Source organism: Melospiza melodia, chromosome 16 (genome assembly GCF_035770615.1).
Source record: "Melospiza melodia melodia isolate bMelMel2 chromosome 16, bMelMel2.pri, whole genome shotgun sequence".
Classification (NCBI taxonomy): domain Eukaryota; kingdom Metazoa; phylum Chordata; class Aves; order Passeriformes; family Passerellidae; genus Melospiza; species Melospiza melodia.
The window spans coordinates 3,827,246-3,849,898 of record NC_086209.1 but is presented as its reverse complement, the minus strand read 5'-3'; the positions used below and the strand labels follow the sequence as shown (position 1 = coordinate 3,849,898).

At 45.2% G+C, this 22,653-nt stretch overlaps 1 protein-coding gene across 2 annotated transcripts in view; it reads right to left on the bottom strand.

Annotated features, from left to right (window-relative positions):
* TRPC5 (transient receptor potential cation channel subfamily C member 5) overlaps positions 1-22,653 on the bottom strand; it is a 104,313-nt gene that overhangs the window by 60,764 nt on the left and 20,896 nt on the right. For both annotated transcript variants that reach the window (XM_063170341.1, XM_063170340.1), the window contains exon 2: positions 12,874-13,272. In XM_063170341.1, coding sequence (XP_063026411.1) covers positions 12,874-13,251 — 378 coding nt within the window. In that variant the 5' untranslated portion in view covers positions 13,252-13,272. The remainder of the gene's footprint in view (positions 1-12,873; positions 13,273-22,653) is intronic.

The following is a 22,653-nucleotide window of genomic DNA, read 5'->3' as shown; positions in this document are numbered from 1 at the left end:
CAATAAAGAGGAAAACTGAGGAGATTCAGCTCAAAAACATTCACCCTCAGCCAAACTAACAGACAAATGGAAATGTACCTTTTGCCTTTTATGGACAATAATATTTTGTCTGTAAATAACTCACAGTGCTTTTACCTGTAACATTTGCAATTGCCATGTTTTCAAGCCATCTGTATTTCATAAACCATCATCTCCCCTGGATCAATGCAATAAATTGTAAGTATAACCATGATAAACTGTAAATACATTAATCTGTAAATACATTAATCTGCATTATTTTCAGCTTGTGTAGCTTTTTGACTCAGCTGTGCTTTATAGAAGATTTTCTGATTGCCAACACGAACTTGGGGAAAGCTACAAATCTAATCCAGCTTTCTTGTAAGCTCCCTTTAGGCACTGGAAGCAACCTTGTGTGGGACCCTGGGAAGGTGGTTCATGGCTGAATAAATGTCAGCATTTATTTCAGGTGATTCAGTGGTGTCTGGTATCAGAGTGATGCCAGAATTTATATTAATAGGGAGTTTGTGGTTTTTTTCTCTCAAGAGCAATTCATTGACTGAAATGATGTAATTTGGTTAATGAAATATAATGAACAATACAAAGTGCTACCTAAGAATGTCATGTCGTTTAAGGGCTTTTGTATTGGTTATTCACAATCTTGGTGAATATGGCACACACTGTAGATGCACTTATGGGCAAACTCTGCTGTTATTTTAGTGTTCCACTGTTTCCAGTACAGCTGTCCCAGAATATCCAGCTGAAAAAAAGGCTCTTCCTGGTCTAAAATCTCCTCAGTGACTTACAAATGTGCCTGTAAAGCCAAATAAAATCTCTGCTCCTCAGACTGATACTGCAGAACGGTGACAATTAGTACCTTTTACTGCCTTGCAGCAAGCCAAATGCTGATACAAGGTTACCAGATGGTGCACATTAACACTAAAATAGGTATCTCTGAATAAAAAAAAAATAATTTTATAGAATCACAGAACTGCTAATAATTGTTAATTATTGTAATGCATGAAAGAATGTGAAAAAGTAGATCAGTGATATCTGTATAACCAAATAACCTTCACTACAACCTGTAAACAGGGGTAAAATACTGATAGACCTGCTCTAGATCCTTCCAGTTTTAATCTGGCTTCTTATCCATGTGTTTAGAAATGGAGGTGGGCCCAGGGGATTCGTTCTCAGGGCTGAACTGAACCCAGGGCACTTGGCAGGGGCAGAGCTGCACCAGAGCCTGTGCTCAGCCATGTGTGCATGAATAAAGCACAGCCACGGAGACTGTCAAAAGATGTCACCAATCGTGCCTGATGCCACATAATAACTTCTGCTGGGGATTAAAAAAAAAGAGAGGGACTCGGAGAGGAGCCTTCAGGAGGAAAGGACTTTGCAAACACGCATTTTAATGGCTGTGGCAAGTTCCTGCAGCCAGAGCCCCTCTGTGTGTGTGTGTGTATGGAAATCCATAAAATCAGAAGGTTTTGGAAAAGCTGCAAAAGGCAGGCCTCAGAGATAGCAGAACTGTGATTAGAGCTAAGCAGCGGCCATAAAATAAGGCAGTAGAAAAATTATGTAAAAAGTAGAAAAGGACAAACAGAACAATGGATTGTGTATTAACACTTGTCTAGAATAGCTCCTTAAGCTGCAGAAAAGTTTATCTAGTGAGATATTAGGAAGTTCTAAGTTTAATAATGGAGCTCTGTGCATTGTGTCTTAAGGCTTACAAGCAGATATTGTATTTGAAATAAGCAAGCATTGCTTTAACAGAAGGCACCTGTGCTTATAGTGGTTGGATGGAACTACTGTCAATGTGCTTTTGCTTTGTGTGATTGGTCAAAAAACTTTTAAAGTGAGCTGTAACATTAAGTTCTTTGTCTGCTGCCTGGGATGTGAGCTGCTGGCATCTTCCCATTGTCACAACCATGGAATGAGACTGAAGCTGGAAAATAAAACAGCTCAAGGCACGTTCCCAGCAGTCCTGGTCCCATTGGTGATTCATACAGAGACCCAGGCTGGTGATGTGTGTGTGTGTGTTTGTGTCTGTATCTGTGTATCTCTGTGTCTCTGTGTGTTGTGTGTCTCTGTGTGTTGTGTGTCTCTCTCTGTGTGTCTCTCTCTGTGTCTCTCTCCTGAGCCCTCTCCTTTCCCTGCGTGTGCAGGAGATGAGATGAGGCACTTGATGATGATGAAAGAATGCAGAATGCAGTCACTGTGGCTGACTCTGCGAGTCACAGGGGGACACTGACAAGAGTTACCTCGTGTTTGAACCTCTTGTGCTGAGCTGGAGTGCAACCTGAGCTCACTTTGCCCTGAATTCCTGTGCCTTGATGCACTTCAGAGCCACTGGGAAGAGCAGAACCACTTCAGAGCAGGGAGATGGGCTGGGAGTGCCTACAGGAGCTGGGCCACAAGGAGCTGCAGCCTCTCCTGGCTTCTCCTCAGTGCAGGAATGTTTTACAAGCCTGCTGCAGTCCTAATTTATCACATATTTTATCCTGATTTATCACATATTAAGCGATGTTATCTCCAGGGAACCGTGGCTCCATCACACCCCTGCATGGTCTGGGGCTCACTGAGTGGGGACTCCTCCAGGCACAACAAACACAGCACAAAAGTCCAGGACTGTGACAAATCCAGGCAAAAATGAAGCTGCTGAAGTGGCCCAAGTGACATGGGGACCTGGCTCACAGGGTGCATTGGGTCTACCAAAAATGCAATATTCTGGGTCTTCCCAAAATGCAGAGATTCCCTGGCTGCTTGCTGGAGCTTTTCCTGAGACTGTGACACCAACACAGGTGTAAGTCCAGAATTACTGACATGGCAGTGAACTGAATTATCTCCTCAAGACTGGACAGGCAGACTAGCTGGCTTATTCCTGATCATTGGTACTTTTCCCCCTCATTTGGAAACACGAAATGCTGTTTGTTTGGGTTTTTCCACCTTTCTTCATTACCATTTTAAGAGTTACTCTGATAGGAGCAGCTGTTCTGAGTAAAAGTTATTAGGGTTTATTCTTTATTTTTAATGTTGTTTTTAAGCTTTGAAACTAATTTTATTAAAAAGCTTGCCTAATTCAGTCCTATAAATTTCTTAACTACTCTAAGGACCTTGCAATATTGCTGCATCTGAGATATTTTTTCACTTTATGGACAAGCTTTCCCCTGACCCCAAACACAACTGAAACAAAGACAGCCCATGGTTATCTGGAAATTTGCAGGCTCTGTCTTCAAGGTAATCTTTATTTTATTATAGTTACTATTTTTCTAATATTTTTCAGGCTTTATTCTAGGAGGGAGAGCTGTCCAGTTTTTTGACTCATTTTTCATTTTTCTTGGTCTCTGTATTATCTATTCTTAGTGGTAACAAGGACAAGATGTGCTAATATAGGTTAATAATCATGCTATCTACAGCCTTTTATATCATCTTTGTACATAAAACATCCCCTCTTCCTGTAATTCATCATCTTGCGTGGATGAGAGATGTTTCATTAAGTTTAGGTGAGGTAATAAGTTGCTGACAGGGCTTGAAGAGGGAGGGCTTTTTCCTTGGGTTGCATTCATATTCAATCACATTCCTTTAGAAAAAAATTTAGATCAGATTGGATCATGAGACAGTGTCAGGGAAGGAGTGAGTTACTGCCCCTGGCGCCAGCCCAGCGCTGCCTGATGCTGCACAAAACACAAATCCTGGTGCTCACAGACCAGGAGCTTCATTATTCCCCATTCTGACTATCAAGCTGTGCTTTTGGTGATGCCTCAGGTTTTAGCTTTTATATTTTTCACATTCTGTGCTGCTTTGGTGTGTAGATCTGGGCTTAATATGAGGGGATGGTGAGCGTAGGGAGACAAAACAATTCCTGCTTCAGCTGGGGACCAAGGACAAATGATCCAAATCTCAGCCCAAGAGCACAAACACCGTGGGCTGAGAGAAGAAAACAAGAAGGGTGGGACTGCATGGGCTAAAGCTGGAATGGGACAATGAACTGCAAGATGCAAATAGAGCTCACTGATCCAAGGGAGAGATCCCGTGCCTGGTTGAGAATTTTGGGACCATTTTGGTTCATCTTGGGTGCAGCCCTGGCTGGGCTCTTGTGCTGCCCAAGGTGGATCCCTTGAGGCCTTTTAATAAATCCCTGCTTTATTCTTTAGCTCTGTCCAGCCTCTGTTTTAGGTCAGCCCTCACAAGGCATCATTGGCACTGTTGTTTTACCAACCAATGCTGTGGCTTCTGAAAAGACCCCAGAGTTTGGAACAAGCAAAGAAATGACAACCTAGACAGGTGACAGGGGCTTGCACAAGAGAGAAAAAAGATCTGAGTGGTTGAGATCTTCCTTTATTCCCACTCTGTCAGTGACTCCCTCTGATATCCCCAGTGCTGGGAAGTAAAAGCCTCCAGGTAATGCTGTGCCCCTGCTGCTGCAGAGCCTGGCACTGCCTCATCCTCTGCTGCCTGAGGAGCACTTGGAGCACACCAGCCCTCCCTCACTGCCATGAGCTAAACACCAACAATTCACATGGCCCTGAGCCTCTCAGCAGTTTTCCAGCATCCTCCCAAGGCAATGACAGAGCAAAGACCTTGGATCGCAGCGTTCCCTCCCTGCAGCAACTCAGACAAGAAATACTGCTCCCAGTCAATGCCTTTTTGATATTCCACCACCACTGCCACCAAAGTGCTGCCCCACCAGGCTGTATTTTGCCATGGGACAGCAAAATACTGCTCCTACAGGGATAAACAAGCCATAAATGTGATTTTGCCAGGCCAGCACAGCTCTATGCGACAGCGAGGTGAGGCTGAGGGACTCCTGCTAAGCTGCCCTGCAGTTCTTCACAGATCTTTATAGATCCCAGAGCTTTGTTTTGCAGGAGCCTGTAATTTGTGACATTCACTCTTCCCACTGAGAGAAGCTTCCCTTGGAAAAAATGCGTTGTAACTATTGCACCAGGAAGAGTCTCCCACAAATCTGTACCAGGGAATCTAAACAGCCATGTCAAACCTCTGGGTTTGGGGTTTCAGACAGAGCAGAGGCAAATATGTTTTGGGTGATGTCAGGGGATGCTGTAATTGGGGCTTAGGAGCAAAGGGAGGTGGGTACCTAGGCACATCTATGGATGATGGGTAGATAACATGGATTTTTTAAACTAAGATCCTTAATCAGCACATCTACAGAGAGCCCTGAAGTTCACTTGTGTAGCAGCACAAACAGGACTTTTTTGCCCTATAATAGTTCATCCACCCAGTTGAATCCTGAGAACCCATCCCACCTGACTGAAAATTCTCTGTACAGTGTGCCCAGAGCAGGCAAGTGCTCAGAATCCTCCCACAGATCAGTAAGGACAATTCTCTGGGAAGCATCTTGGATAATCCCTGACTTCTCATCTGTCTGTGTGTTCAATTACGAAGCATGGCAGGTTTGTGCATGCTGTGATGCAGTTCTTAGCTTGACCCCCACCAGCACCCTAGGAAATAATAACAGAGTTTATGGTGACCCAGGAGAAGGAGCCAGTGCCTTATTGCCACTGTTAGAAACCTGGTATCTGCAACTGCCTTCATCTCCTGAGTCCAGGAGATGTTTCACGCAGTTCTTTTTCCCTTATATTTAAGATTATCTGGGGACTGAGGCAATGGGGAGGGAGGAAAGAATTTCCCAGTTAAATGTAATCATTAGCTGAAGTGATCTTTGATTCCTCTGTTGTTTAGTTTAATTAGATGGAATTCATTTTGAAGGCAGCCACCAGTGTCAAAGGCATGTTAACTATAACTGTGAATTATTACTGCATCAATAAAAATAATGAAAAGCTTGGGTGCTAATGGAGCCATTAGGCTTTGAAGCTGCTTCTCTGTTTTCAGACATGATCCTTCTTCCTTATTGTTCCTTTCAAATATTCCCACACTGAGAACTTGTGGCCGTGTTTTTCTTCACTGGTTCTACTCTTCAGAACCTCCTCTTGCTCAGGAGTGTTTCTAACCAGGTTCTGCCCTTCCTTTTCACTTTGGACCCTCCTGTTAACGTGGAAATGACTGGCTTGAGTCACACGCATCAGCCTGTTCCCCTCTGTGTTCCAGAGCTCCTCAGCCACCATTCAGAACTGCCACAGAATTCCTTCATACAGATGCCTGCTCCTAAACCTCTCCTCTTTCCAACTGCCTGCATAATCTAGATTTTATACTGCGAGATTTTGGAGAACTGAACTGTTTCTTTTGACTTAAATGGTCCCATCAGTGGTAGCACAGGGCTGGCAATGAGCTTGTACCAGCAAGTCCAAAATCAAGGCCTGTCAGTGGTGAGGGCTAAACTTTAAACTGGTTTCTGCACACAGGACAAAAAACCCTGTGTGAGTAGGGAAATTAGGCTAAATCACATTGTCTCAAGAAAGTTATTAGATTTGGGCAAGAATATAATGGTTTAATGCAACCTTTATTTTCTGTTTCACAAAAGGCTGTCTCTAGGCTGTTCATCTGTGGGATCTGAACAAAGATTAAGGTGGATTTTCACTCATCAGCTTGCTTAAGAGAGGATTTTTGAGGTCAAGTTTTAGGATCACTAACACTATCTAGTGCAGCAATCTTCTACCAATTTTCACTCATCAGCTCACCTAAAAGGGGATTTTTGAGGTCAAATTTTAGGTTCACTAACACTATCCAGTGCAGCAATGTTCTACCAATCTGATGATTAGCAACTAAGACTGAAAAGTTGCCTTTTATTCTCTATACTTTCCTCTTCACAGCCATACTCTTCCAGAGGCTGTACCTGCAAACTCCTTCTTTTGGAACACATATGGATGGCACTGATTCAGAAGGACCAAACAGATCAGAACAAACCAAATCACAGCCATAAACCCTAAGATCCCTTTTCTCTTTTTATTCTCATTATTGAGGAATTGCATTTGTAGTCCCATCTGTGAACCAGCTTAATTTGGAGCCATCTGCCATGAGAGCAAATTGCTAAGTTTGCCAGCCAGCAGAGAGAGATGCTGGTACCCTCCTTATGCAAACAGCTGATGTCAGCTCTGATTGCGGTGAAGGAAACAGCCACCGTGGAGGTGCTCACGGACCTGGAGCCATTCAGATGACTGATTACAGCTCCTTAAAGGAGGGAGGAGGGCTCAGCAGGCAGCAGAGTCCGTGTCTGGAGTGCTGCAAGCACAGCCCTGGCAGGAGGGCAGAGAGGCAGGCGAGACCTGAGCGCTCCGACGCACCTCCTGCCACCACCCCACACACACAGCTCACACCAATGGGCCCCTGAACGCCTCGTCTGGAAAATTTGTACTGATTTCAACAGGTTTCCAAGTGTCAGGAAATACAGCTATTACTGGTAAATTGAGGGTGAATCAAATGCAGGGGGAAATGGGAGTTTTCAGACATGAATTTCCTGCTCTTTGCTGGCGAAGGTTAGGTGCAGCCTCCAGCTTGGCTGAAAGCAGAACTCACTGTATTGATGTTTGTATAGCAAAAATAACCATCTGATAGCACTTTTAGGGGGAAAATAAACAGCAAAACTCAAAAAGATCAGATAGGTTGAGAGACAGAAGATTTTACAGGGAAGGAGAATTCATTCAACAGGCTTCATATATACATTCCCTTGCTTGTACAGTAGTTCTGAATTAAGAAACAACCCAATAATTTAAAGTTCCCTGTTAATTTCAACCCCATAGGATGCCAGCCAGATCTCTGGTTTTGCTGTGTGCCTACTGCCTTGTTTTGCCATTGCATTTACTGGACCTGTCCCATGCACAGACAACTTTGCATTTCAACATTTCCCCCCCACCAAAGAGAAAAGCCTCTCCCAAAGTCAATACTGCATTTGCAGCTGCTCAGTTTTGCTATTTCAAACCTATCCCTGCACTTTCTGTTGGCTATTCAGTGGTTTGTTGTCTTATTTAAATAACATGACACTCATCACTCAGGATGGATTGCCATGCCAAGTACACCTATATTCCTCCTCCGCCCCTATGCAATACAACATCAGCCTCTGCACTGCCCAGAAAATCAAACAATAACTACCACAGCACCAGACCAGGCTCACTTTTATTTCCTGAAAAATGCATGTTTGCTGACTACAAACCTCTGCAGGAAAAACAACACTTGCACACCCTCCAGGTTCCAGGAATATTAGTTTGTTTTGTTGTTCCTCTTAATATTCATGAATAGGTTGCTTGGTTTCCAAGTGCCTGCCATGAGTTTGGGAAAAAACAAGCTATGCCATGGTTTAAGGGACCAGCTGTGTGATGGGTCAAAGAGATCTATGGTTTATAAAAAGGAGTAATTGGAGTAAATTATGTAACCCTTGGAAGTTAACCTGTAAAAATCACAAAATTAGGAAAGCTCTTTGGTTACTGAAGAGGAGGATGGGTCGTTCAAGCCTGGGCTTTACTCTCTGCTGGGAGTGAAGCACATCAGAACATCTCTATGCTCTTCCCATTGTTGCACCATGACCACTTTCCCACTGACCCCAAAATCTCCCACAGCCAACAGCATCTTCCAAGACAGCTCTAAGTTTATTAGCATTATCCTGCCTGTAAGTGGTGAAGCCTCCTCCCCAGCTCCACCAGCAGAGTCACAGCTCAGTACCCAAAACCACAGTTCTAAGTTCACAGAATTCACAAAATTCACAGAATTCACAGAATCACTGGGTTGGAAGAGACCTTCAAGACCATTGAGTCCACCCCAGCCCCAACACCTCAGCTAAGCCCCGGCACCCAGTGCCACATCCAGGCCTTGTTAAACACACCCAGGGATGGGGACTGCACCACCTCCCTGGGCAGCCATTCCAGAACTTTATCACCTTTCTGTAAAAAACCTTTTCCTGCTATCCAGCCTGCATTTCCCTTGGCACAGCTCGAGGCTGTGTGCTCTGGGTGTGTCAGTTCCTGCAGACAGAGCCCAGCCCCAGCTGAGCACAGGCACCTTTCAGGAGCTGTGCAGAGCCACGGGGGCACCCCTGAGTCTCCTTTTCTGCAGGCTGAGCACCCCCAGCTCCCTCAGGGGCTCCTCTCAGGGTTTGTGTTCCCAGCCCCTCTCTCTGGATGTGCTCAGTGTCCCAAGGTCCTTCCCAAGCTGAGGGGCCAGAGCTGGGCACAGCACTCGGGGTGTGCCCTCACAGTGCCAGGGACAGGGGCACGATGCTCTCCCTGCTCCTGCTGGCCACACCATTCCTTGTTGTCTGGACTGGGCAGCACGGATTGGATAAGAAACACTAAGATCTTAAAATAGCCCACAAAGCTCGGTTGGAGATAACCCTAAAAAGAAGCCCATCTGCTGGAGCACATCGCTGCTGATCTCTGCTGTGCTCTGCAGCATCCTCTGGAGCGAGGTGGCTCTCCCCATGTAAACAGACCAATTTGCTCCTGCGCCGAGCCCCGGGTTGTTATAGTTACTGCCTGTGACTTACCCCTGCCATTGTCACCGCATTCCCAGTAAATGCCGCTTAAACAGCAGGCTAGCAAAGAATAATGACTCAGAAAAATTCACTTAATGACAGGATCCCAGCCCCTGAGCCGCCCAACCCCTTCATCCATCCCCACCCTGGGCCTTACAGCATCAACGAGACCCTGATTCTCTTACATAAGGCGCACAGCAAAGGGGTGCTCGAAAGGTTTTCCACTTCTGCTCCCTGAAAAGGTCATCCTACAGGTGGAAAAGCAGAGCTCTTTCCCTCGGGCAGCTCTCAGAGCCGGGAATGGAGCTCTCCTCTTGGAGGCTCTGTGGCTGCTGAGTGAACCTGCCTTGGCTGAGCTTCCCACCTTGTTCTGGGGGGTCCCTTTTCCAAACCACATCCAGCCACTGCCACTCCACGAGAGGCTGGAACAGCTCTAAGAGCTGCTGTCAGGACTGTGGCACGCTGATAAGGCTGAAGATACACACCCATGAAATGGATTATGCTGGATGATGCTGCTCAGCTGCTTTGGAGATGCAAAGACAACAATTAACAGGGCTGACGTGAACAGACGCAAATAGGAACAGCTCTCCATGCCCAGAGAGACACCAGGCTCGGGGAGAGAGGCAAGAAACCAGGAAAAGGGAGCCAGCAGGTTCTCCCAGAGCCCAGGCTCAGGTGAATGAACATTCAATAATACAGAGCATTCAGAGATGCTGCCCCTGCGCCTCTGCCCAGAATGCAGCAGAGACAGCCAGACCCTGATGGCACACACGAGCCCAAAAGCTGTCCCCACACAGGCTTGTGCAGGCAAACTGAACCCTCTGTACATTTAATTAATAGATTATACTAAATCTAATATGTAAGAAGTGCAGTGATAGCATCTTACAAATTTCACTGCCAGACAGAAACCTTCCTATGAGGTGCGATTCTTTTGTTACTACAGGAACAAAAGAGCAGCGTTTCTACATGTTTTAGAACACCTAAGTAGCTGATGAGGACAAAGCTGTGCTAATCTGCTTTATCAGGTGCTTTTTGTGAAAGCAATTAGGTGTGGGGTTCCCAAAGGACCTTCTGAGAAAGGGTCCAGCAATGACAATTAATGAATTTATATTGATACTGCTGCAGAATTAGCATCAGGAGCTCGTGCTCAGAAACCCCTCCCGGAACAGCTTTGGGATTTGACAAAACAACCAATTTTGGCCTTTAACAAAATAACCAACTTTGGCCTTTGACAAAATAATCAACTTTGACCCAGCTTGTCCTATCACCACACACAAAATAAATGTTCATCCCCATCACTGCATGAGCAGTCAGTGAAAGAGCTGCAAGGGCAGCCCAGTCCTGCAGCCCTCTACCAGCAAACTCTTCCTGCAGTCCCCAGAAGAACCTGAACCCCAGCCAGGGAAGTTAATCCGAGTTTGTTCACAGAATCTTGCACCAAGCCAGTGCTAGTTTAAAATACACTGACGAAATCTGCTCTTGTAACAAACCTTGTAAATAAAGCTGAAACTGGCACCGCATCTTCTCTCCCCCACACATGCTCTCCTCCAAGTTGTAAACCCTGCAGCAGATACAATTCGAGCTACAGAAGGAGAGGTGGCACGGAGATAACAAAAATGGAACAGGCCTACTATGAAATGGATCACTGAACTGGAGACACCGGGACTGCATTTCAACTGTAATATATCAACCTCATTTCACGGACCTCTGTCTCTGCCCAGTTAAGCCAGCAGGGATGGGGATTTGAGTGGACACAAGTTTTGGTATTCAAGGGATGTTACAGAAATCCACATGAATCCCATCACTTGAATCCCATCACTTGCTTTCCATGACATTTCAGGAGAAACTTGTCATTAGCTTGCTATAATCAGTGGCAATTCCTTGTGTTGCTGAAAAGAACTTTTCTGTTCTGCTTTCTGTCCTGCTGAGCTGCAGGATGCTCAAATTTCTAGAAGACCAAGGTAAAAATGGCTCATTCTTAATGGATGGTCTGTATTTTGCTACTTACATTTTGTCAGACTAAAACTCAGCACTAACACTTGCATTTTTAGGTCAGATAGAGGAGTCTCGTTATCTCTCTGGTTTTTAAACCACACATTAGAATCACATTGCTACAAGCATGCACAATGCTGCAATTTCTAAATAATAAAGCTGAGCACTCTTGAATTCTGTCAGGGTTGATCCCTATTGTTTGCTTGGCTACATGAAATTACTATTGAAAAACAGTGTGCCAAGGGGCCTATCCACTGAAAACGTTTTCTTCCGTGATTGATTGGTATTAATCCTTCACACACACAGGGATGTGTTCCCTTCAAAAGAGGCTTGATATATAAGGATTATCCAAGTTTTGGATGTTCCTTTCTAAGCAGTGAATATGCAAAAATTACCAGTGGTCAGCAATGTACATAAATTATTCTAGTTATTGGCAGTAGTGCTTACAAATGAAAAGAAGAAAATCGGAAAAAAAAACCAGTTGGTGACAATAGTTGACACTTGAAGTGACAAGATTCAAATTTGGTGGTTTTTCCTACGAGATCCTTATGTAACTCAGAGGTGGCTTTGCAGCCCAGGATCCTTCCTACAAGTCACTGCTGTAAGTTATGTCCTGCCTCAGCATTTCTGCCCTGGAGCTCTCTGGAGAGGGAGACCAAGATGATCCATCTGCACTACAGCAAAGGACTGAAACCCAGCAGACTGTTTGCCTGCTTGCAGCTGTAAATAAGCTTGTGTGCTTTCAGGATTTACTTATGAAAAGCAATTCCACTTAATATCACAACAGCGTGGCAATAGTTCATATTTACAGATTGTAATATAATTTCAGAGAGCCACAAATTCCTTTAGAAAGTGCTCATCTATAAATCAATCTATAAATCAGTGTGTCCACAAACACTGTGGGGCTGGAAAGAACGCTGAGTGAGAGAGAAAAAAATGAGTGTTTAAATCAGGCAGAACATGTTTGCTCAGGCTGGAGATTACCATCCAAACAGGACTGCCCAGGTGTGGCATTCACATTCTCTGAAAAATCCCTTTGCTCAGGGTTTTTCTCCTGGGAAGCTGAGAAGCCTCAGAGAAAAGGAAAACAATTCTTATCTCATTTGCTTCTCCTGTGTTGTGCTCATGTGGAATGTGTTTGGAGATTGTTTACCCACAGGTGATTGTTTCAATGGAATGTGTGTGAGTTGTTTTCACTCTTTGGCCAGTTTTGGCCAAGCTGTGTCAGGACTCTGGAAGGAGTCACGAGTTTTCGTTATTATCTTTTTAGCATTCTGTAAGTATCCTTTCTGTATTCTATAGTATAGTATAGTATAGTATAGGATAATATAATAATAAATTAGCCTTCTGAGAACATGGAGTCAGATGCATCATTCCTGCCTTTGTTGGGGCATCCCTTGTTTACAATACTCAGGTCTGCTCTGGTATTTAAAGCCACCGACCAACACCAAGGACTTTGAGCAGGATAACAGCTCAGAACTGAAGGGGAACACTCAACCCACCTGTTTTTCACCACTGGGCTTCCTGTAGTTGAGCAGCAGCTCCACAGCTCCCACCACCTCCTTGCGTATGGCGTAGAGCAGCGCGTCCCCCACGTAGACGCTGTGGCTCAGCAGCAGCTCCATGATCTCCAGGTTCTCATTCTCTATGGCTATGAGCAGGGCACTGCGCCCCAGAGGATCCATGCAGTTGATGTTGATGTTGTAGTAGATCTCTGCCTCCTGCAGGGCATGTTTCACGCTGGCATAGTCCCCCTTCTCCACGGCACTGAGGTAGGCTTTCTCTTCCGACGAGAGCTCTGCCTCCGCTCGCACGATCTGCAGTGGGATCCGGTCTCGGTACGGGGAGAAGTTGACCTTTTTGTAGTATAGCTGGGCCATGGTTCATAGTGACCAGGCAACCTGTGAGGGAGGAGAACCACGCATCAGTGACAGCAAAGCCCCACAGGGGACAAAATTCCAAAGGGCCATCACAGGAAAAGCTCCCCGTCCCTTTTTAAGATGTTGTATTCATAACACCCCCTCAGCAACCCCACCTCAAAGGCTACCTGAAAGCAGAAAGGTGGCACCACTCACAATGACAGAAACTCAGTATAATTTTTCATCTTGTTTAAACACTATGCCATTGATGTCTTTGTCTGGTCAGAAGCACGTCTCGATGTTTATGGGTAATCCAGCACACGCAAATAGTGGATTTCTCATCTTTGCTTTACTTCCCACTCAAAGTTCCTTTTATTTCCTCCCTTTCCACTGCTAAGCCAGGTCCTCAGCATCTCTGAACTGTCAGTGATGGGAGCTGCTGATTTACAGCCTCCTCTTTACAGTAATAGATTCATTCTGAACATTTTTGCTGCTGCTTCTCTGCTTCCGTCTCTTAAAACAGTCTTTTATTCTTCCTTACTGTTTACTCTTCGACTAGGTCATGGTTTTCTTTTTAAAGCTTGCATGTTTTTAAACATTTTTTCTCACTCTCCTCATTTATAAATAGGACCTAAAGACAGGCTGATGTAGAAAGCTCCCACCCTTGCTCTCCAAAGGCAGCAATGTTGTTTTGTGGTCTAGGAAAACGAGAAGTAAATCCTGCCTTGGAAAAAGTGCAGCAAACTGAATGAATTGAGGTTCCTTACCACGCCTCAAAGATCCCAGCAGGTGACTGGAGTCACAGGAGACACGGGCTGGGTATTCACAGGCAAGGAAAAAAGGAACCAGGCTTGTCTACCTCTGCTTGGCTTTGACAAAGGACACCAGGCCAGCACCAGGGCCACCAGCAGCTATGGCTAATTGGGTGACTTATTCCAGGTCCTTGCTCAACAGCTTCCTGCAGCCAATTAGCTGGAGTTTTGGCACATTGTAGTGCCCTGTCCGGGGGTAAAAGGAGGTGCTGATGAAGGACGGTGATGAGGAGGCTGTGGTGGTGCAGAGGGCTCTGCAGGTGCCGCCCCAGGCAGCCACAGAGCCCCACGGCATTTCTGCCTTCCCAGAGTGGGTGGATCTGAGCTCCAGCCCAGCTGACACTGCAGAACAGTGGGAGGCTGTAGCAGACAGCAAAGCTGCATCTGAGAACTTCCTGGGGAGCCAGGGATCTGCACCAGCTGCTTTGGCACCTCGGGGAATGTGCTCGCACAGGATCCTGCTCTCCTCCCAGTGCCAGAGAAGTTTGTGTTTGTTACTTACCCAGAGATGCTGGCACAGTGCTCACATGTGTCTCTCTGCACAGGCAGAACCACAGAATCCAGTGGTTCAACCTCAAGACACACACAAAGGCACTGGAGGCAAAGGGACCCAAAATCTGATTAGAAACCATAAATATATTGTCTGATTTTCTGCAGGAACATTATGCCACTAAAGCTTTTAGAGCTAAGGAAGAATCTCAGTGACTCAGAAGCTTCAATAAACTGCATGTAGAACCAACTACTCTGACTCTGAAAAGCACCAAGCATCACAGGTCATTTTCAAATTTTGTTTTTGAAAACGTTATTCCTTTGGGAATCCTTTGGGATTCCCACTGAAACAGGAGACAGAAGGATGCAGCACAGGTCTGGTAACAACCAAGGACCAAAGAGATCTTTGGGAAAGTAAGGAGAAACCCAAATGGGAAGGGAAATGTGTCCTTGTGTGGCAGTCTGGCTGATGGGAGCAGGGAACACCAACCAGTGGGACTGGTGCCAAAGGACAGCAGGCACCATGTAAAGGTCTCCTGGGGGAATCTGTTGGCTCCAAAAACCATGAGGGATTCTGGCAACAAGTGCTGCTGCTAAAGTGGAATTGGATATTTTTCACTGCTCTTTAGTTTAATTGGACGTTTTGTAGATGGTGAGTAACATTTGCAATGAGTTATAACAAATGTCACCTTATGAAGCATCATGCCAGCACTGCATCCCTTTCCTTCCCAACAGTTCTGGAGAAAGAAAAGAAAGCTTCAAATATCTCAAGTCCTCAGGGAGATCTCATCTCCCAGTAGAACCCCAGCCCAAAGAAAGCCAATAATGTTCATACCTCAAGCATATAGGAAGCTGCAATAAAACCAAACAGGAAAGACTCACAAAATTAATGATCTTCCTGAATTCCTCTCATGCCAATGCCTGCATAGCCTGACAAACACATGCTGCTGACTGGGTTTGGAAATAATAGCAGGCAGGATTAAAAGAAAATAATAAAAATGCCTGCCTGGAGTTCATGGAAGATTTCAGCAAAACCTTTATCTATTGAGGTGTCCCTCAGCCAGAGATCCAGCAAAATTTACAGACCCAACGTCTTTGTCAACCAAAATCATTTAACAAAGCATCAGGCACACCTGTGGATGGAAGGAATGAGCACAAGGTCCCTGCTCCAGCTGTCCCCTCTCAGCACCACCAGGCTCCCAGGGCAGCATCTCTTGATGCAGCAAACTATTCTGGTAGGCTTTACACACTTGTGTTTCCCAGACTGGTCCTGTCTCCTCCTTAACAGTCCAAAATTACAAAAATATTGATGCAATCCAGGTAAGAGAAGGGGAAGGCAATGCACAGGTGCTGCCTGGGGAAAAGCAGCAGTGATATTCCTGAAAGGTAGCAAAAAATAGAAACATAGTCACACTAAAATTTTGGAATGGGTGCAGAGAGCCTGAAAACACATGTTTTCCATATGAATTCTCCTCACAGAGAGGCATTTTCTGCTACTTGGGTTACTATTTGGGGCAAGGAGAATTCTTCCAGCCTATGCCTGAGTGCAGATGCCTCAGACAATACGCAGTGACTGGTTAATGCAGTGGTGATACCTGCACCACAAACAGGTGGAGAAAAACAGGAGAACCATAACAAGAGAAATATAACAAACTACTCAAGATAGAAGCAGGAGGACAGCACTCAGTTTGGACTCTATCACCTCTCTCCAGCAGAGATGCCCTTCATGTGTTGGCTTTAAACTAAAGGCTTCTCAGATGGGGTCAATAAATGGTGTGGGATGTCAGATTAGTTTTCTCCAATAAAACAATCCTTTTTTTCCTTTTAATCTAGAAAAGCCATCCATAATGAGCAGAGGGACTGTGCTATACATCCTAGGAAACAAAACAGCCTTCTACCTGAATTATTAGTCCAAATCTCCAAGCCTTTTCAGCCTGGCACAAGAAATCAGAGTTTTAGCCCAGGAACAGCTGGCCTGGTATGGGGAAGGAAAGTTTCTGGCCTTTTGCCACTAAAATTTCCATGAGCTGTTGCTACAAAAGGATTTTAGGGTCTGTTGGGAGTTGAGGCATCCCTCAGTTCCCACTTTCCCCACACCCCACACTCCCACACAGCCCTGTCTGAGGGGAGTCAGGGTGACCCAGATTAAATGGGATGAGCAGAGCTGGAGGGGAGGCAGCCAGAGCCAGTTTACAGCCATGTGTTACCAGGACCATTATAAAACAGGGCCTTCCTGGATTTTATTTGCTTTGATCATCATCATGAAGCTGATTCAGAGGTGGGAAAGCACCATTGCTCCTGATGGCTGAGCTGCCTCTTTAAGGGAGGCACAGAGACTCTGGGGTATTGAATTTAGCTGCCAGCTGACATCTGAGGAACTGATCAAACACCGATTTTGGACATGAAACGAACAGCAAAGAGTTACCTTTGCCACATGCTGGGACTCTGAATCACACCTAAAAGCAGCCAGCAAAGCCCCCACCAGGCAGGCTGCTCAGAGCAGGGCTGGGTGCTCCCTTACACCAGTGCGCCAGATTGCAATGCCAGATGTTTTCTATTACCAGCTGTATGGCAGATTACCTTCGTCAAGTGGGCAGTTTGCCTTATCTCTCTCTTTGAGTGACCACATTCACTCCTCCCTTGGGAGGGGACATTGCTGATAACAGCTATTGAATGTCCCTGCATGGCTGATAAGAACTACAGCATCCCATTGGGAGATGTGAGCCCAGAGGGAGGAGCCAAGCATTCCTACCCAGATATAATCCAGAGGTTTTGAGACACCAGCACAGCTTCTCCACTGGATTCCCCAGAGGAACAGCAGCTGCCTCTCCTGCCACTGGATCTTCAGAGGAAGAATCCATCCTTCTCTACAGGATCCCTGCTCCAGCAGAACCAGCCCTGACACTGCAGGAGGGCTGAGCCACAATTCCAATGGGACTGCCACCAACACCCTGACCCACAGGGTGTCAGGCTGGGTTCTGACTCTGTCACTGTTGTTCTAGTGTACTGCATTGTTCATTTTATCAGGTTTTTATTTTTCCTTCCCTATTAAAGAACTGTTATTTCCTGCTCCCATATTTTTGCGTGAGAGCCCCTTAATTTAAAATTTATAGCAATTGGGAGGGGTGGGGAGGGTTTACATTCTCCATTTCAGGGGAGGATTCTGCCTTCCTTAGCAGACTCCTGTCTTTCCAAACCAAGACAACCAGCAAAACTCAGTGTGTGAAATGCCACTGCACCTTCTCTCAGACCTGAGCAGGGTTTATGTGCTGCAAAAGCCACCTGCATTTATCAGCCCCATCAAAGAACTGATCCCTTGCAACACATCTTGCTCCACTGCTTCCCCCCATGCTTCTTGCCAAGGCTGTTTTCTTCTTTTTAGTCTTTCAGGGAGAGCATTTTCCTCATTTTGCAATTCTAATCTGGACTCCAGGTCTGGAAATCACGGCCCATAACTGTGAAAATGGCCTGACTTTCATGGTGCTCACACACTGCCTGCTCAGTACTATTGATCTGTTTAAAAAAGGTTATCAACCTGAGCTATGAAATGGTCCACAAGGGCCACTTAGGTAAATAATATTACATGTAGTTAATGGACCAATTGAATTTGTGATTGGATCCTTCTTTTAAGTGCTCTAGATCTTATTTACTAACAATGCCTGGCTGAGCACAGTATGAGGAAATAAAAGTGACTTTGTAACGTTCTGCAATTCCCTTCCTTCTGCAAAGATACCCCCTTGTTCCAGAAAATTGCTTTTTCCATGGAGTTCAGTGGGAACCAGATTACAACCCTAAGTCTCACTGCCTCTCATGACATCTCACCACAGAAGCAGAAATTTTTCCTGATGCTTTTAAATGCAAAGAGAGCCAAGACTGAATAAATGTATGACTTCAGACATGTTTTAAAATTATAAAATTGCAGTGACCTTCTGGTTCTATGGCTGTGTAAATTCCTTTTAGCTAAAGCCCTGTGATCTCAGAAAGTTTATATCCAGCCCATAAGTTATATAAAATATATCACTGACTGGAGTAAGTGCTGTCCAAAACTTGCAGGGCCACAGCACAACACAAAAATGAGAAAGTGACAGCTAATAAAACTGGGGATGAGTAATCCACTTTCACTGCCCAACATGAAGAAAGGAAGAGCACTAATAGCACATGTGATAAAAATGCAAGGCTGCAGTGATTCACAGTGGAGGTATGTCCTCAAAAAACGCAGAGAGAAATTCCCTATGAAGTGTTTTTCACTCATCCTCACTCCAGGCCTGGGCAAGAACACATCAATTCCCTGGGTACAGCACAGAACCTCTCAACCCAGAAGTGCTTGTGAAGAAAGACAAACCTCAAACTTCAGATTACAAAGTTTGCAGCCACCAGAAGAAAATCCTTTGTGCCAGTAACGCAAAATGTCACAATTTGACTCAAGTCCCAACTGCAAATCTTAACTTCCTGGGGAGGGTGACAATTATCCAAGATATATATGTTTGATTTGGAAAGGACAACTCTTTGGTAGAAGTCTCTTCCGCTGCATAATCAATTTATGAGTCATAAGCAACCCCATATGGGGATTTATAGACGTGGTTTTATATGTCTGTATGAGATATATAGATCTATTTATGTGTACATATATATAATATAAGCTTCTTGCTGGAAGCTTCAGCTTTGTGTCCACTTGCAAGGCACTGAGGATTCACCTGCCTCGTTCTGTTCAAAGATGAGCAAGAAGCTCCCTTTGCACCAGGATGTTCTCCTCTTCCAGGCAGAGCATAATTCATGGATGGGGAATTTGGGCTGACCAGAAATCTCAAATGCTCAGAGCTCCCTCCAAGCCTCCTGCATGTCCAGGGGTAGTTCTGTGTGTTTTGATCCACCCCAGGGATGGGATGAAGGTGGACATTTTCCCAGCGCAGGCCCACGGGTGAATTTCACAGGGCATTGATGGGGTGTTAATGATGCTAAAATTTCAGCTGAGCTGACGGGGAGAGCAGTTCTGCAATAAAAACCAGCTGCAAACCAGATTTCCCTGCAGCACAGCCAGAGGAATTATCCCTGCACCTGGGAGGAGGAAGCAGAGGTGCAGGAGCTGCAAAACAAGACGCAACTTTGGGAAGGATGACAGAAAAAGCCTCTGGTGTAGAGCCAATGCAAAGCTCCTCTTTGGGATACAGCAGGATGGGGAAGTACTGACCCAGCCATGGAGTATTTCAGTATTACCTCAACAGAAATCAGTCTGGGCTACTAAAATGATTAAAATTACTTCCTAGCGATGGAATGGCTGCGGAACATGCTTTTAGCTACTTTTATAATAAAGCATTTTCAGTCTGCAATTCTCCCACTTCTTTCCACACAGCCATCACGCAGGTGGTAATAAATAAAAATGTACCATTGTGAGAAGATTAAAAAAAAAAAAAAAAAAGCCCTGGAATATATTCCTAGTACATATCTTTACAAATGCAGGCAGAACAGAAAGCTCATTTTGTCTGTCTGACGTCACTGCTCTGTCCCTTACTTGCTTGAGATGGGCTATGTATTCATTTTCCACAAAAAAGAGATGTCAACTGAACTGAGAAATACTGTCAAGCACGCTGCCCTGTTGTCTTATCTGCTAATGCAGCACTAATGTAGCATGGCATCATTATCATCTCCAGCTCTGTGTCCACTGCCTCTGTGCCTGCTGCTTGTAATCTCTGCCTGCTGCAGCTATTAAACAAGAGATTGGGGGGGTTTTTTGGTTTTTTGCTTGTTCCCACTCTGGCTCATCACTCCTGCAATCAGCAGGATAATCTGGAGAGCAGTGAGGAGCGTCAGACCTGCCTCAGCCCAGCTGGAAGGGCAAGTGAACCACCCAGGCAGGAGGGGAAAGTCCAGATGATGGCACAATGGCCAGAGAGGGGAAAAGGCAGGGGCAGTGAGCTCTGAACTAGCAACAGCAACAGTCTGGGCTCCTTTTCTCATCTGCAATGAGTGGATTTACCAGTGGCCATCAGTCCCCATTTCTGAACAAGCTCTGCTGGGCTGTTCTCACTGGCACACCTGTAAAAACAGAGTCAGACCCAGCACATGGAGCATCCATCACCTGCAGCCCCTGCTCTGAGCCTCCAGGGTTCCTGTGCTGCAGGAATTCTACCTCTGGCTCCATTTTGGGTTCGTTCCCAATTCTGGCATTCAAACCTGACTGGAGGCTCTTGGAAGGAAGAGGCAAATTCGTGCGCTGAACTCTCAAATGAATGTTTTCCAGTTGCAAAAAATAAAAAGGTTTTTTTAGACAATACTATGTTCATCTCCAGCACCTTTTGGACATTAAAAAGTGCAAAACATGTGAATTCTACTTCCCAAGTTAAATTTTAAACAGTGGTAAATACAAGAGAGATTAAAAGCCAAATCCATTGCATCTGTAGAGCACTGGGGACAGGAAGACAAGGAATCTGTGCCCCATGGAGAGCAAGCACACCACCTTCACAGTTGTCTGAACAAATGGGGCCAAACAGAGAGCACTGGGTGGGCAAGGAGCTCACCCTGCTCCCATCAGGGTGCTGGTGCCTGGCAGTCATTGTGTGCCTGCCCTCTGTGCAAAAGGAACAAACCTCCAGACATTGCCCTGTTCTAAAACCTTCGTGGAATAAAAAAAAATATTCTTTTGAGGGGCTTCCAGACAGAGGAAGAAAAATCTGAAAGATCCAAATACCTGTAGTAGTTAGAGCAGGTGACTGAATTAAATACAGCACAGCTTGGTGCGGGGAGATTCCATCTCCGGCAGCAGCTGCACACAATGCAGCTCTCAGTCCCCTTTCCATGCAGCCTCCTCACCATGCTGGATCCTGCCCAGCACAGGCACACCAAATCCCACAGTCTGAGCCACCCAGATGGTTGTAGAGCTGAGAAACAGAAACATTTCCACGAGCAAAAGGTCTCTCTGAATGAATTTTCAAAGGATGGAGACCGAGCATTACCATTACAGGGCAGCCACAGCTTGTCCCAGTCATGGTTTTGTCCTGGTCACCACATCCTTCACAGTCCCTGGACAAAGCAATTGCCTCAGCTTCATGGGGAGGTGGAAATGCCATCCAGAAAAGAGAAATCTTCATAGAAAGCAGGTGTGAGCGAGCTCCTCCTGACAGTGATAATAAACAGAATAGTCTGCAGATAAAATAAAGAAGCAGAGCCAAATCCTAGTTCATTAACATAGCTCAGGAGAGAGCCTAGAACTGCAGAATGGACAGTTTTTGAAGGCCCACAGAAAGGCTGCAGGCAGTAAAAACACATCCATTTTAAGTGGAAAAATGTTGTTCTCAAGAGTACTAAGCAGGCAAATCCAAAAGACTCCAAAAATGCTGCACAGACATAAAGCAGCTTGGGAGAGCAGTAACACTGTGATACTGCTTCTAAGTGAAGGAATGCTCAGAATCAGGGTTTTGCTTCCATGAATGCCCTAAAAGGTTCCTGAATAACAACTGCAGTATAAAACTTGCTTATCCAACCTCCAGATCATTCCAATAAAGTCAGAGATTTGGGTCAGAGATTTGTAGGAGTAACCACAGTTATTCCTTGATCTCTGCCATCCTTACATTGTGCCCTTTGGCTACCAGCAATAATAACACCCTGATCTTTTGAGCCACAGACTTGAAAGTCCTTTTTAAAGGACAGACAGAATTCATCCTCATGTTGTATGGGCTGGAAATCTGCAGCAGAACAGAAGTTATTTGTTTCATCCTTGTGACAGCAAGTGGTAACTGAGCAGGATAAACAAATAACCCCATAAATACAGATACACATATATATTCTATACCTAGACCTTAGCAGGTGTTAACAGTTCTTTGGTGCCTGCTGAGACAAGCCCAGTGCCAGAGAGATCTGGAGTGCAGTAAGTGATGAAAGTGATGATAAAAACTAGAAATGTCCCATTTTACCAGGGAAAAACCTTATTTTAAATATCCCACAGGGCTACTATGTCACACACTGAAAAATCTGCAGGGCAGTATCTTGGCAATCAGTTCTTGGTCTTCCTAAGGGGAACTTCTCACACGAGCACAGGATGTCTTTTCCCCCCCAAGCCTTGTCTGCAGTATACCTTAACGCCACTGCTTTTTTCTTTTAATATTTCCCCTCATCAAGATAATTTTCA